Consider the following 13,259-nt stretch of genomic DNA (forward strand, 5'->3'; position numbering starts at 1 on the left):
GTCATGCTTTCGAAACGGAGTCCACGGTTTATTGTATACTGTGCCACTGGAAAGTGTGTAAATATAAAACACGGCTTTAATATTGTAAATCGAGTTAAGTACTTAAAAGGCATCGATGATGTTCCAAAATACATAGTAAATGATGCTATATGTCTAAAATGGGTTATCTCCAAAATGTGTTGGAAAAGGTTTAAAAAATAAATCCGCGGATGTATACTTTCGCTGCTTGACGACAGGAAGTAAGGCACGTACCAGCAGCGTGTCGAAATTAACGATGCATTTTGTGTAATTGTTTTAATATATATATATATTAGAAATATCTGTACGTGCGGTTTATTATTACCGCGTTCAGAACAGAATGAAGTTTCTCAATGTGTTTCTCCTAATTAAGTTATAGTAGAATGCAGCTTATCAGAGTATTATGTAGAGCCCGAGGATTATTTGTAAACTCCTTCGCATCGTCAAATGTTACTGTATTCCTAACTCAAAACTTTGTCTTTGTTGGTCGCTGATTATATTGGAGCATGTAGTACTTTGCGGCTGTTGATAATTTTCTTTCAGAATGCTAGTAGTTAATGGAGGTAGCTGTTGAACTTTTAGTTCCTATTGCTTAGCTAGCCACATTAATACAATTACTTTTGGAGAGTTGGTTAGGCTTTTCGAAACGTTTCTATATTTAACGGATATATGCGTCATTATTCACAGATATATTGACTGCAGTTCGGGGTTTAAAAGTCGTTAGGTCTCTATATATATCGGGAAAAAACAACTGGTAAATAACAAAATAATGCTGAATCGTTGTACGCATTTCAGCTTGTGATTGGTGCACATGTATTGCCATATAACTACGTACGTAGTTAGGGCGAATTGACAAGTCCGATATAACGTTAGATGACAGTTACACTAGGGACAGCTATGCTCTCTTAAGGCACTGGTAAAGAGATATATTCATAGACAGCTAGATTAGCAACTTGCTAAAGACTGCAAACTATGTTCAAAAACTCATGTGAGCCGCTTTTGATGGCTGCCATATGGCCAAAATAGGAAACTTTTTAATCTGTATCTTCATGTCAGTTTCTTGTTTCTTTTGGCATTTTATGGTCTGAGGTATTACTGCATTACTAGGAAATTTATTTAAGATGATCTTGGCATTTAAAATTGTCGAAGTTTCAGAAAATAGCAGTAAAACATAATACGTGTTTATTATTCAGCAGGACTATTTGCCAATGAAAAGTGAACAATGCCCTTACCATTTGGGATCAAATTAAAGAGAACTAGAAGGTACACAGTGTCCGGCAAGAGCTGCCTTGTGACACGCATCCAGCTGCTGAACAGCGAATTTGTGGAGTTAACACTTTCTGTAGAGAGCACGGGGCAGGAATGCCTGGAAGCTGTGGCACAGAGGCTAGAGTTGCAAGAGGTATGTATGGCTTTTTTTTTAGCATGATGTTGTGTTAATGATTCACCAAAATGCGGTCTCTCTGAATATAATACATATAATTATTTAATTGTAAATAATTTTGCTACATATTTTTGGTTGGGGGTGACTTAAAAATGTTTATTTTGGTAAATTAACAGAGTGGAGATGGTTGTTTCTGAAACAATATTCTTCATAGCATGTGTCATTTGCGCCACCACATTTTGTTTTCCAACATCCATCCCTTTTTAGTGATGTTACTTTGGCTTTTTCTGATGGGCACTGTTGTGTTTGGGTTTTGTGACTGCAGTTGATAGTCAATTGTAATGCGGTTCTCTGTAGTCCAAAGAAAAATGAAATCTTTTAGGTGAGGATGAGAAATTTGACCAAAATATCTTGATCATAAAGTATTAGAACAGAAACAGTATTTATGGAGGTATTTCTCAAGTTTTGCTTGATCATAGTAGAAAATACATTGTGTGAATGCCCTGCAACAGAGTGCATAATAAGGTACACACAAAAAATAAAGAAAATAAAACTGGAACTGAAAATGGTTCTATAGAGTGATGCCATAGAAGAATCATTTTTGATTCCATAAAGAACCTTTCAAACCAAGGTTCTTTAAAGAACCAGTTCCTTAAATGGTTCTTTAAGGAACCTACAAAAGTGCCACAAAGAACAATCAAAAATGATTCTTTGAGGTACCATTTATGGTCCTTTGAAGAACTTAAAGAGAAAAAGGTTCTTTAAACAACCCTTCTCAAAAAAGTTCTTCGTGGGCCCAGATGGTTTAATACAAAACCCTTTTCAAATGGTTCTTCAGTTAAAAATGGTTCTTCTAAGGAATAAACGGTTCTTTTATTACTTAACATTGCAATATTTTACAGCTGAGAAAGAAATGCAAATAGAAGTTGATTTTCCATCGCATTTATTTAGAAACTGAACTAAAGTCCTAATACCATACAATGTGCTTTTTAAGAAATATCCAGGGCATTGGCAACTCTCTACACAGCTATCGGTACACGTGTTGTTAAAGTGTCAAGCTTCAGAATAAACATGTCTAGTTAAAACATTTTCTTTAGCTGACAGGGATATGCAATGTTGTAGACATGATAGAGGGGCAACAAAACAACTATGGCCAAAGAAATGTCTCTCTCTCCATTGTCCACTGTCATTTTGTGACCATCCATCATGACAGTAACATCTGTGCTGTCACTTAGGGGCTTGCCATCAGTGTTGCTCAAGGTGATCGTAGGTGTTAGGTTTATCGGTTCCTGAAACAAAACATTTGGGACTTAAATCTGTATTCTGTAAAACTATCATGTTTACAAATCATAATTACGAATCACAGCTTTCTCCTATGTTTAGTTGCATACAAAATCCTAGTTTGTTAACAACAAAATTACTTAATTCATTAGATGTATTTTAATTGAAAATGCACTTAATATCTAATTATTTCTAAATTCACATTTCCTATCTGGCAAAATAGCTGTATGGGCAACAATGGAGCAGTTAGTCTTTAAAAAGAAGTTGACTTTGATAATATGGAACTTGTTTGGATTTTCCAAAACCGATACAATGCAAACAGAAATTTACAAAAATAAGGTTCGCCTAAATAATGTGTTTTTTTTTTGTTTTGTTACCTTATATGGCCAATTTTTTATAGGGGAATTTGTTTGGTTGTATTGTTCATTAACTTGCAAAAGTCTTAATAACTGACATAAAAATGATTCATGATAAGATCATAGGTTGTGATCCTGCATGAAAAAAACTGCGATACTTTTGCCATGTTGCCGAAACCTACATCATATACTAAAATCTAATATCAGGTAAAATATTGAAGTACACATTTCACATTTTCAAAAGAGCAAATTCAAGACTCCCCTACAAGCCCAAAATAACTAACCTTATATATTACAAACAACTGGGATGCATTTTCCTTGAAGATGGATGGTAGGAGGAGTATATCTGCATTCACCAATTGGCCTAGAAATCACAAATAATTAATCAAAACTCACAAATTTGATTCGACAAAGTTTTGAGACACTCATACCAATCTGAAATGAATGTGGCTTAAAGACCTAAAATAGATTAAGTTAAATCTGAAAAATAAGGGGAACTTCTTATCCTAATTACATGCTACCATCAAAAGGAAAACAGTGGATATAAACCATAAATACTTAACATAAGCTAAGATAAGAGCCTTTATTAGTCGCACGGGGGGGAAATTTGCATTTTTCAGCAGCAAAGTGGACAGTGCAACAGAAATAAGCAAAATGCAGAAAGTCCTTAAGCAATAATTGGACACTTTTAATAACAATGTGGTAAAATTACCTAAAACAATTAATTATGACACCTTCTTGTGGTTTAATGACCTAAAAGTAAGGTGCAATGGAATAAAATTTGCATTATTTATTCTATTGCTGCTGCTTGTTATTTTTTAACATGAAGCCCTGTTAACAACCACAGTGTCTGTACTAGAGCCCTGCATTGGGACAGGATCCCGCGGGTCCCACGGGACCCAACTGAAATCTCGCGGGAGCGGGCGGTTTTAAGGTTGTTGCAGGCGGGAGCGGGCAGCTAAAAATAGAAAGCAGGTCCCAAGATTTTTGGCAGGATGAAGAATGTAATAAGGTTCAGGGTTCTCTTCTGTTTTTAAGCTGCTCTTGTTTGTTTATAATAATGTAATATTTAAAATTTGTTGTATAGATTTGGTTATTGTTTTCTTTTTAATAACTGTGCAGATATTTGCACATCTGATTAGTTTTTGGGCTCAGTTTACATTTATTTGCGATTCAAAGTTGAGAGGTTTTTGTTGAATTTTATTTATTTAGTTCTTGTTCTATTGGAATAAAACATTTAATGCTTATAAACTTATTTCATCATACAGTATATCCATTAATGGATCTGCGGGTGCAGGCGGGATTGGACAGAAATATTGCGGGAGCAGGCAGGGGGTGACAGAGACAGATAATGGGAGCGGGCGGTAATGGTCAGAAATTCAGCGGGAGCAGGTGGGAGCGGCATTAAAGAAACAGTCCCGCGCAGGGATCTAGTCTCTGCAGTTAACCCACACATTTTCTTTAATGTAATTTAAATTGAATGTGTACTAGATCGTAAGACTGTGAATTTGATTAACTTGACTTGGCACTTAGACGTCAAAAGTAACAGTGGAAGGAGGCTGATGACCTAATTCATAGAGTTAAACAGGACCTTAGACTAGCAACAGTTCTTTGAGATACGATGAGCAATATTGTGCTCTGGTAGATTTAACTACCCTCCTAGTATCTGATTTAGTCTTTCAGTGTATTATAAGATACTTGTCACGGGACGCGGTCGGGCGAAGCGGGCAGGCGTGGAAGGAGCAAGCAGGCAAGTGGAATACGGGGCAAAACGGGAGTTTTAATGGGGAAGTCCGGGAAACGGGGAAACAGGACGGCAACAGATATCAACCACATCAATGACGGACACCGCTAACAAGTAAGACCAGGACTTAAAACCAGACAAGACTAATCAAAGTAATCCGATACAGCGGGGTACAATCAGGGAAATACACGTGGGAAGGCAGGGGGCGTGGCACACACGAGGAGCGGACGAGCCGGGCATGACAGAGCCCCCCCCCAAAGGCGCGCTTCACCGGGCGCGCCCAGGAGGAGGCGACGAATGGGACGAGGGGACCAAGACCTGAAAAACAAAACCCAAAACCAAGAACAAGAGACCGGGAATTAAAGGCACAAAGACAGGACCAGGGACAAAACCTGACAGAGGACGGGGAACACGAAAGAGAGGGGACACAGAAGGAACAGGCGGGACACAAGGGCCAGGAGTGAACAGAGGGCACAGAGGAGGACGGGTAGCAAAGACAGGAGGAACAGAGCCAGAGGGAGCAGAGAGAGGCGGGACAAAGGCGGAAGGAGGAGAGGGGACCGAAGGGACAAAGGGAGGAGCGAAGGGAGACAAGGAGGGGGAAAAGAGGGGAGCCCGAGGGAAATCCAGCGGGCGACGGGTGGCAGCCGGAGGGGCCGCAGGCGACCGGGAGGCCGGAGCCGGAGGGGCCGAGGAGACAGGGCGAGGGGCCCGTGGAGGGGCCAGGGAGGGAGCAGGAGGGAGCACCGGAGGCGGGGACGAAGGAGCTGGAGGGACCCCCGGAGAAGGCAAGGCGAGCGGGGGAGCCGCCGCAGGCGGCGACATCTTCCGACGAGCCGGAGCGGGTGGGACTGCAGGCGAGGGAGGAGTCGCCGTCGGGGGGCCCGCCAGCGACCGAGCAGGAACCGGAGGGGGAACCGAGGCCAGACGGCGAGGCCACGGAGAGGGACCCGCAGGCGACAGCTGACCAGGTCGGCCAGGACCCGCAGGCGCCCCCCGAGCCCCAGCGCAGGCGACAGAGGGCGAGCCAGGGGGCAGGGCGGGAGGGACCCCAGCCCGGCGCTTGTGTCCCCTCCCCTTAGGGGACACAGACAGGAGGCCCCGTGGACGGGGCTGAACTTGCCGGAGTGAGGGTGTAAAAGACTCCAGGAAGACCCCCGAGGGGTCCCACTCTAGCTCCTCCACCTCCGAAGAGGGAGGAGCATCGAGGGTGATGTCCGGGACCACCTCGGGAATCGGGGCCTCAGGGAGCAGAGAGGGGCCAAGAACACAGGCCCCAAAGGGCACAGTCACAGGTACGGGAGGCACAGGGATCGCCTCGGGAGTAGCTGCAGCGAGATCAGGAACTGGGGCGAGATCAGGAACTGGGGCGAGATCAGGAACTTGAGCGAGATCAGGAACTGGGGCGAGATCAGGAACTAGGGCGAGATCAGGACCTGGGGCTGCAGGCAATTGCTGTGGGGGCACCGGCCCAGGGACTGCAGGCTGCCGTCGTGGGGGCGCTCGCCCGGGAACTGCAGGTGACTGCAGTGGGGGCGCCGGCCCAGGGACTGCAGGCTGCCGTCGTGGGGGCGCTTGCCCGGGAACTGCAGGTGACTGCAGTGGGGGCGCCGGCCCAGGGGCTGCAGGCTGCTGTCGTGGGGGCGCTCGCCCGGGAACTGCAGGTGACTGCAGTGGGGGCGCCGGCCCAGGGGCTGCAGGCTGCCGTCGTGGGGGCGCTCGCCCGGGAACTGCAGGTGACTGCAGTGGGGGCGCCGGCCCAGGGGCTGCAGTCTGCCGTCGTGGGGGCGCTCGCCCGGGAACTGCAGGTGACTGCAGTGGGGGCGCCGGCCCAGGGACTGCAGGCTGCCGTCGTGGGGGCGCTCGCCCGGGAACTGCAGGTGACTGCAGTGGGGGCGCCGGCCCAGGGACTGCAGGCTGCCGTCGTGGGGGCGCTCGCCCGGGAACTGCAGGTGACTGCAGTGGGGGCGCTGGCCCAGGGACTGCAGGCTGCCGTCGTGGGGGCGCTCGCCCGGGAACTGCAGGTGACTGCAGTGGGGGCGCCTCGGGAGCGGCTGCAGCAGGCGAAGACGGGGTAGCTTCGGGAGCGGCTGCAGCAGGCGGAGACAGGAGCGCCTCAGGATCGGCTGCAGCAGGCGAAGACGGGGTAGCTTCGGGAGCAGCTGCAGCAGGCGAAGACCAGGAGCGCCTCAGGATCGGCTGCAGCAGGCGAAGACCGGGAGCGCCTCAGGATCGGCTGCAGCAGGCGAAGACGGGAGCGCCTCAGGAGCGGCTGCAGCAGGCGAAGACGGGAGCGCCTCAGGAGCGGCTGCAGCAGGCGAAGACGGGAGCGCCTCAGGAGCGGCTGCAGCAAGAGGAGACGGGAGTGGCTGCGCGAGCGGCGCAGGCGGCTGCTCGGGAGCAAGGTCCGAGGACGGCGACGGCTGGTCCGGAGCGGGATCCACCGCTCTCCGGAGCAGGAGTAACCTCCGGAGATCCTCGGCTAGCTGCTCCAGGACTTCAGGAGGGGAAGCAGGAGTAAACGCGGCGAACCCGTCATCAAGCTGCTGGGCGAGCCGGTCCGCTTCCGGCATGCTCTTTCAGAATCTGTTGAAGGAGTTGAGTTTCTTCTTTCCACTGTATAAATTTCATTCGCATCACTAACTATATACACAGTCAACCACGCCCCTGAAGTAGGGGGTCCTGTGGGGGATTTCTCACCTGTGACCATTTCCAGATGGCAATATATCAAAGAATAAATGGTTATTTATAATGAATTTGCATCTGCTTACAGTGTCTTTGTCAAATAACAAAAATATAAAAGAATATTGGATGAAGGTGTGGTGGTAACCCCACAGCTTGGGGTCAAAATCCGAAAAAAGTGTCTGAGGTTGAACCAAAAACTGATTTTTGCAGGTCCATAACTTTGAAGTGCTTCCCCTGAACTTAATTTTCACAGACTCCACAGCTGTGAGGATTACTGACTGTCTCTTTGTTTTGATGAGTTATTCTAATGCAGTTGCCCATTAACAAAAGGTGTGATGCACTGAGGTATGTCACTGCTGGTGGTTAAAAGGAGGTCAATGATTTTATTAATCATACGACCTTTCTGAAACAATCTAGGCAAGAAGAAAATGCAACATTTTCTTTGCATTTCATATCTTTGTTGTTTGTGGGCGTATACTCCTTCGTCTCGGGCCACTTCTGGTTGGTGAGCATGACTGTCACACAAGATGCATGGCATGAATTTGGAAAACTATTTTCACAACGGTTTTAAACCCTGCTGTGTAATGTAGGTCCTAAATCGCAGCGTTTACAATTTGCTAACCGCGTTGTTTCGAATCGCGATTTCGATTTGAAATCGATAAATCGCTCAGCCTTATATTCAATGCAAAGTGCAGAATTACATATGTAGTAAACTGATGCACATTAACATCTTAAGATTTCAATCACCATGTGTTATATACTGGATAAAACACTCACCAAGAATGGAACAGAAAAGCAGGGGAATTCTTGTAAGACCTCTGTAGTGGTGTGCTGCTGAATATAGTTTCTTTTGTACCTCTGTACTTTGTGGAGGCACTGGCGAATGATGTCCAGATTGGGCCTCATCTTTTGGCACTTCTGCTTCATTGCTGCAATAGGGTGGTTAGAACTCTTTTGGTCCTCCCCATCATCCATTGCATCAGTTTGCTAAATAATAAACAATGACACAATTAGGACTGAACTAAAAACATCAGCTTTGATTAGTACACAGATATAAAACATCCAGCCTTGATGTCAAAAAGGTTGAGAACCCCTGATTTACAGAGCCTATAGTCAAGGTGTAAACTATTTGCTGAAGTATTTGCTGAAACATTTATTACCATTAACACTTTTGAGGATGAAAACTTGCCTTGTTTTTCTTCAAAAGGACAGAGGGCTGACAATCTCTTTCTCCCTGTGTTTGGTGCAGAGTGTTTCTGCCTCGTTTTTTGTATCTCATCCATGTTCACCAGTGGCTTTCTTTCCTTTTTGAACTTGTTTTTTAAGGATTCATGCAGTGCATGCTAGAAAAAAAATTAAATTCACTTCAGAATTTCTAAATGGATATTTACAGATTAGGTACACTACATCAATTGTTAGTAGCAACATAACCAACAACTAGAATGGTGGGCAGTCAGCCAAATAAAGATAGTGATAGCTATTTAAAAAAAAAAACGATTTGCATGTCTAACTCAACATTCATAGTATCTGGCTTGCAACAATGTTAGGGACATTTATGAAGCATATACTTCAGTTTAGTATTCTTTTTAAGTCAGTGAGACAATACTTTCATATCCTGATCCAGAGCTTTCCTTTATACAGTTAAGTCTGAAATTACATGACTTAACTGTATAACGAAACTTACACTTTTAGATGGGCTAAAGCAGACAGGAACTTCACCCGGTCTTTTATTTTTGGAAAAATTAGCTCATTCTTTCAGACATATGCAGAAGTGTAGGCCCATCTACTTCGTTATCTACAGCAAGAGAAACAACACCAGACTAAAATCATGGTAGAAGTCGAGAGGATTAGAGGCATTCATAAATGTTTTCAATCATTACTTGAATTTTCATTAAGACCGAAGCAATATTTAACGGAACATCAAACTACAACATCTGCTGACCAAAATCATTTATTGTAAGTGGTTTTGCTTTGGTATTTATGTTTGGGGGGCACCAAACCGAAGAGCATGACATTCAAAAGCTTTACCAAAGAGAAAGACCATCTGCCAGCATATGAGTGAGATGTGAGCAATTTCACAACCAAGAATAGTGAGCAGACCGACAGTAACCTTCAAAACAGAAAACTAAGAAACAACGTAGTTATGCAGCTAATCTATATATATTTTTTTATTTTTGAGCTACAATGCAACAATAATAATCCTGTTGATATTAAGTGTCTCTGCTAAGCCGTTGTGTTATTTTTATTTTTTGAGTAATATCAAATACATCAGCGGAGAGTTAACAAGGGCAATCTGAACTCCTACTACTCCCGGTGATACCTTGGATTAACACCACAGGCAACCCACACATAAATGCATGGCTATAAATGTCCATTCTACTTAAAGTGAGTTGGCTAACATATTTCAACGTTTTACACTAACTTACTAATTTGCAGATCTTAACCATTTGCTAACGATGGTATTTAGGGTGACCAAATAATCCATGTCATCCCAGACACTTTGAGCTTGAACAGGATTTGTAAACTACAATTTCAGTTAAAAGGACCTGGATTTCACTTGAGCGCTGAATTCTTTCTGAGTGCCGATTGGTCAGTCTCCTGTAACCATGCATGTGTTACTTAATGTTAATATGAAACAACTGGATGAGTCTTTCAATCATGGAAACAAGCCAGTTAAAGCACGAGAAGAAATTAACTAATTAGTCGAGCACAGGAGCCTTTCGGTTTTAAAGCAGTTTGGAAAAACCCGAAGTTTGCATCCGGGATAGGCTCTGGACCCCCCGTGACCCTGTATAGGATAAGCGGTTTCAGATGATGGATGGATGGATAACCCGAAGTAGCTCTAAGTTTCCGGGATGATATGGATTATTTGGTCACCCTAATAATATTTATTTTAAATAAAAATCCTTCAGTAAACAACTGTCACAGCAGTTAAGCATTTAAAGCAGAAAACCCTGAATCGTGGAATAAATTTCCTCCATACGATTGGCCATAGACCCTCACATTAAAAAAAAAAAAAAAAAAAAAACCTTCAACTACTTTAAAGTTCTTATTGGTAATCATACAAAAAACAAAACTCCCTATCGTCAAATTAGTAAAATCGTTTGGATTGTCAAAAAATTACTTGTGGGATTTTTTTTTTTATCCGATCCCCATAGTTCATTTTAAATTGCCTTCTGATGGTTAAATTATTTCAAAACATTTTCCCCCATTTTTAAATTTTATTTTATGAATATTTTTCTGCTATTCTGATATTTTGGATAAAAATTTTAAAATGTATTTTGAGAACAATTACGACAACACTTCAAGTATCATACTGAATTATACATGGGATTCTCAAGCAGGAAGACTAAATAATGTTTTCTTGTAAAACGTACTTTAATCTTTGTTGTATATACAAATTCAAAAAAAAATTTTCAGTGCAGCTTATGGAGAAGTACAATTATTTTGCAACTTTATACCCCCCCCCCCCCCACCATCATCACCATCCAATAACTCAAATAAGAATTAAGAATCCTTTAATATCTCAAAGAACCATATAACTAACATGTAGAACCATCCACTACATAAAATGGTTGTTTAGCAGGATATGGTTCTTTGTGGAACCACACACTTCTAAAGAACCATTAGTGGAGGCCCCCTGTCATAGGTTGTTACCTGCCTTGTACCCGTAGCCTCTGGGATAGGCCATGGACCCCCGCAAACCCAGAGAAGGACAAGCGATTACAGGAAATGGATAGATATTATGGGAGCTTTTGTTCAGTACTATTTCTGCTTCCATTCACCCCTGAAAAGGGAAATCTAAAATAAAGGTACATTACATTTTCTTCCCCTGATGGCGGATACATGTTTTTGTGACCATTCCACCACCACAGATCCTTTGCTTAAGATAACGCAAAAAGCATTTAATGGATCTTTGTCAAACTTTGTAGAGGCGTTGTATGGGTGAGCAGGGTTGCGGAAGCCACTTTTAAGATTAGCTCCAGATGCCGTGGGTATCCGTCCTTATTATTTGCCACGAGAGTTTTCCCACGCCATATTGCTCGCTGTGTACATTCCCCCCTCTTCCAACACAGAAGTCGCATATGACCTCATACACATGGCCGTTGCATGGCTTAAGACTCGACACCCCCACTGCACTGACAATGATCTTTGAGGATTTTAATCATGTTAATTTCTCCAAAACTCTGTTCACTTTTCATAAGTTTGTTACATGCAGATTAAGGGAGGGAAGGACACTGGATCTGATGTATGCCAATGTGAAAAATGCTTACAGCTCCACCACACTCCCTCCACTGGGCAGATCAGATCATACCTTGGTCTGTCTGCAACCGACCTATAAACCCCTTGTACAGCAGCAAGCAGTGACAACAAGGACTGTGAAGAGATGGGCTCCAGAGAACACTGAGGGACTGAGGGAATGCTTTGAAGATACAGACTGGGATGTACTGTTTGATGCACATGGGATGGATATAGATGGAATGACTGATTGCATTACAGATTATATCAACTTTTGTGTTGATAACATTCTACCCACCAGAACTGTACATACTGTAGGGCTTGGCCATATCATATTGATATTGTGTCACACATGTGCAATAATCACCAGGGCTTCAGATGACACTTAGCAAGACACTTAGCTGAGCACCAGCTTTTTGGCACTCTACGGACATTTGTTTACTCCCACAATTTGTTAAGCAGTTTAGTAGTACAGCTAAAATAAATTATTGTATGACACCCAAAAGTCAATATCAATATAAATACGGCATATCATTATATTTAATTAACGTGTCAGACTTTAAACTGGAAGAAGTAACACCACACCACCGATGTCTTTTTACCTTGTTTATCCATGAAATCTACTCTTTTATGACTATTCTTCTTCACCACGACTTCAGTGCATATTGCACTGAAGTATACCAAAATGGTATTTTGTGATGTGCTCCACTAATCGTATTTAATAAACATAAAGTTTACACAGATCACTAACTTTTGGGTATGCCCAGAACACCTCACCAGGGAGGCGTCCAGGAGGCATCCTAATTAGATGCCTGAGCCACCTCATCTGGCTCCTCTCAATGCGGAGAAGCAGCGGTTCTACGCTGAGTCCCTCCTGAATGACTGAGCTCCTCACCCTATCTCTAAGGGAGAGCCCAGCCACCCTGCGGAGGAAACCCATTTCGGCCGCTTGCACTCGCAATCTAGTTCTTTCGGTCAATACCCAGAGCTCATGACCATAGGTGAGGGTAGGAACGTAGATCGACTGGTAAATCAAGAGCTTTGCCTTTTGGCTCAGCTCTTTCTTAACCATGACAGACCGATGCAGCGCCCACATCACTGCTGACGTTGCACCGATCCGCCTGTCAATCTCCCGTTTCATCGTTCCCTCACTCGTGAACAAGACCCCGAGATATTTAACTCCTCTACTTGGGAGAAGACCCCATCCCCAACCCGGAGAGAGCATTCTACCCTTTTCCGGCTGAGGACCATGGTCTCGGATTTGGAGGTGCTGATTCTCATCCCAGCCGCTTCACACTCGGCTGCGAACTGTCCCAGTGAGAGCCGAAGGTCACGGTCCGATGAAGCCAACAGAACCACATCATCTTCAAAAAGCAGAGACCTAATCCTGAGGTCACCAAACCGGACACCCTCAACGCCCTGGCTGCGCCTAGAAATTCTGTCCATAAAAACTATGAACAGAATCGGTGACAAAGGGCAGCCCTGACGGAGTCCAACCGTCACCGGAAACACCAGACTATATCTAGCCGGAACTTCACAACCTCGCACACCA

At 43.9% G+C, this 13,259-nt stretch overlaps 1 protein-coding gene across 8 annotated transcripts in view; it reads left to right on the plus strand.

The window, feature by feature from the left end:
• ptpn21 (protein tyrosine phosphatase non-receptor type 21) overlaps positions 1–13,259 on the plus strand; it is a 64,364-nt gene continuing 51,105 nt past the window's right edge. For 3 of the 8 annotated variants that reach the window (XM_048974113.1, XM_048974120.1, XM_048974119.1), the window contains exons 1-2: positions 1–244; positions 1,215–1,420. In XM_048974113.1, coding sequence (XP_048830070.1) covers positions 1,241–1,420 — 180 coding nt within the window. In that variant the 5' untranslated portion in view covers positions 1–244; positions 1,215–1,240. The other 5 variants (XM_048974114.1, XM_048974115.1, XM_048974118.1 and 2 more) reach the window with 5 other exon arrangements.

Source organism: Brienomyrus brachyistius, chromosome 14 (genome assembly GCF_023856365.1).
Source record: "Brienomyrus brachyistius isolate T26 chromosome 14, BBRACH_0.4, whole genome shotgun sequence".
Classification (NCBI taxonomy): domain Eukaryota; kingdom Metazoa; phylum Chordata; class Actinopteri; order Osteoglossiformes; family Mormyridae; genus Brienomyrus; species Brienomyrus brachyistius.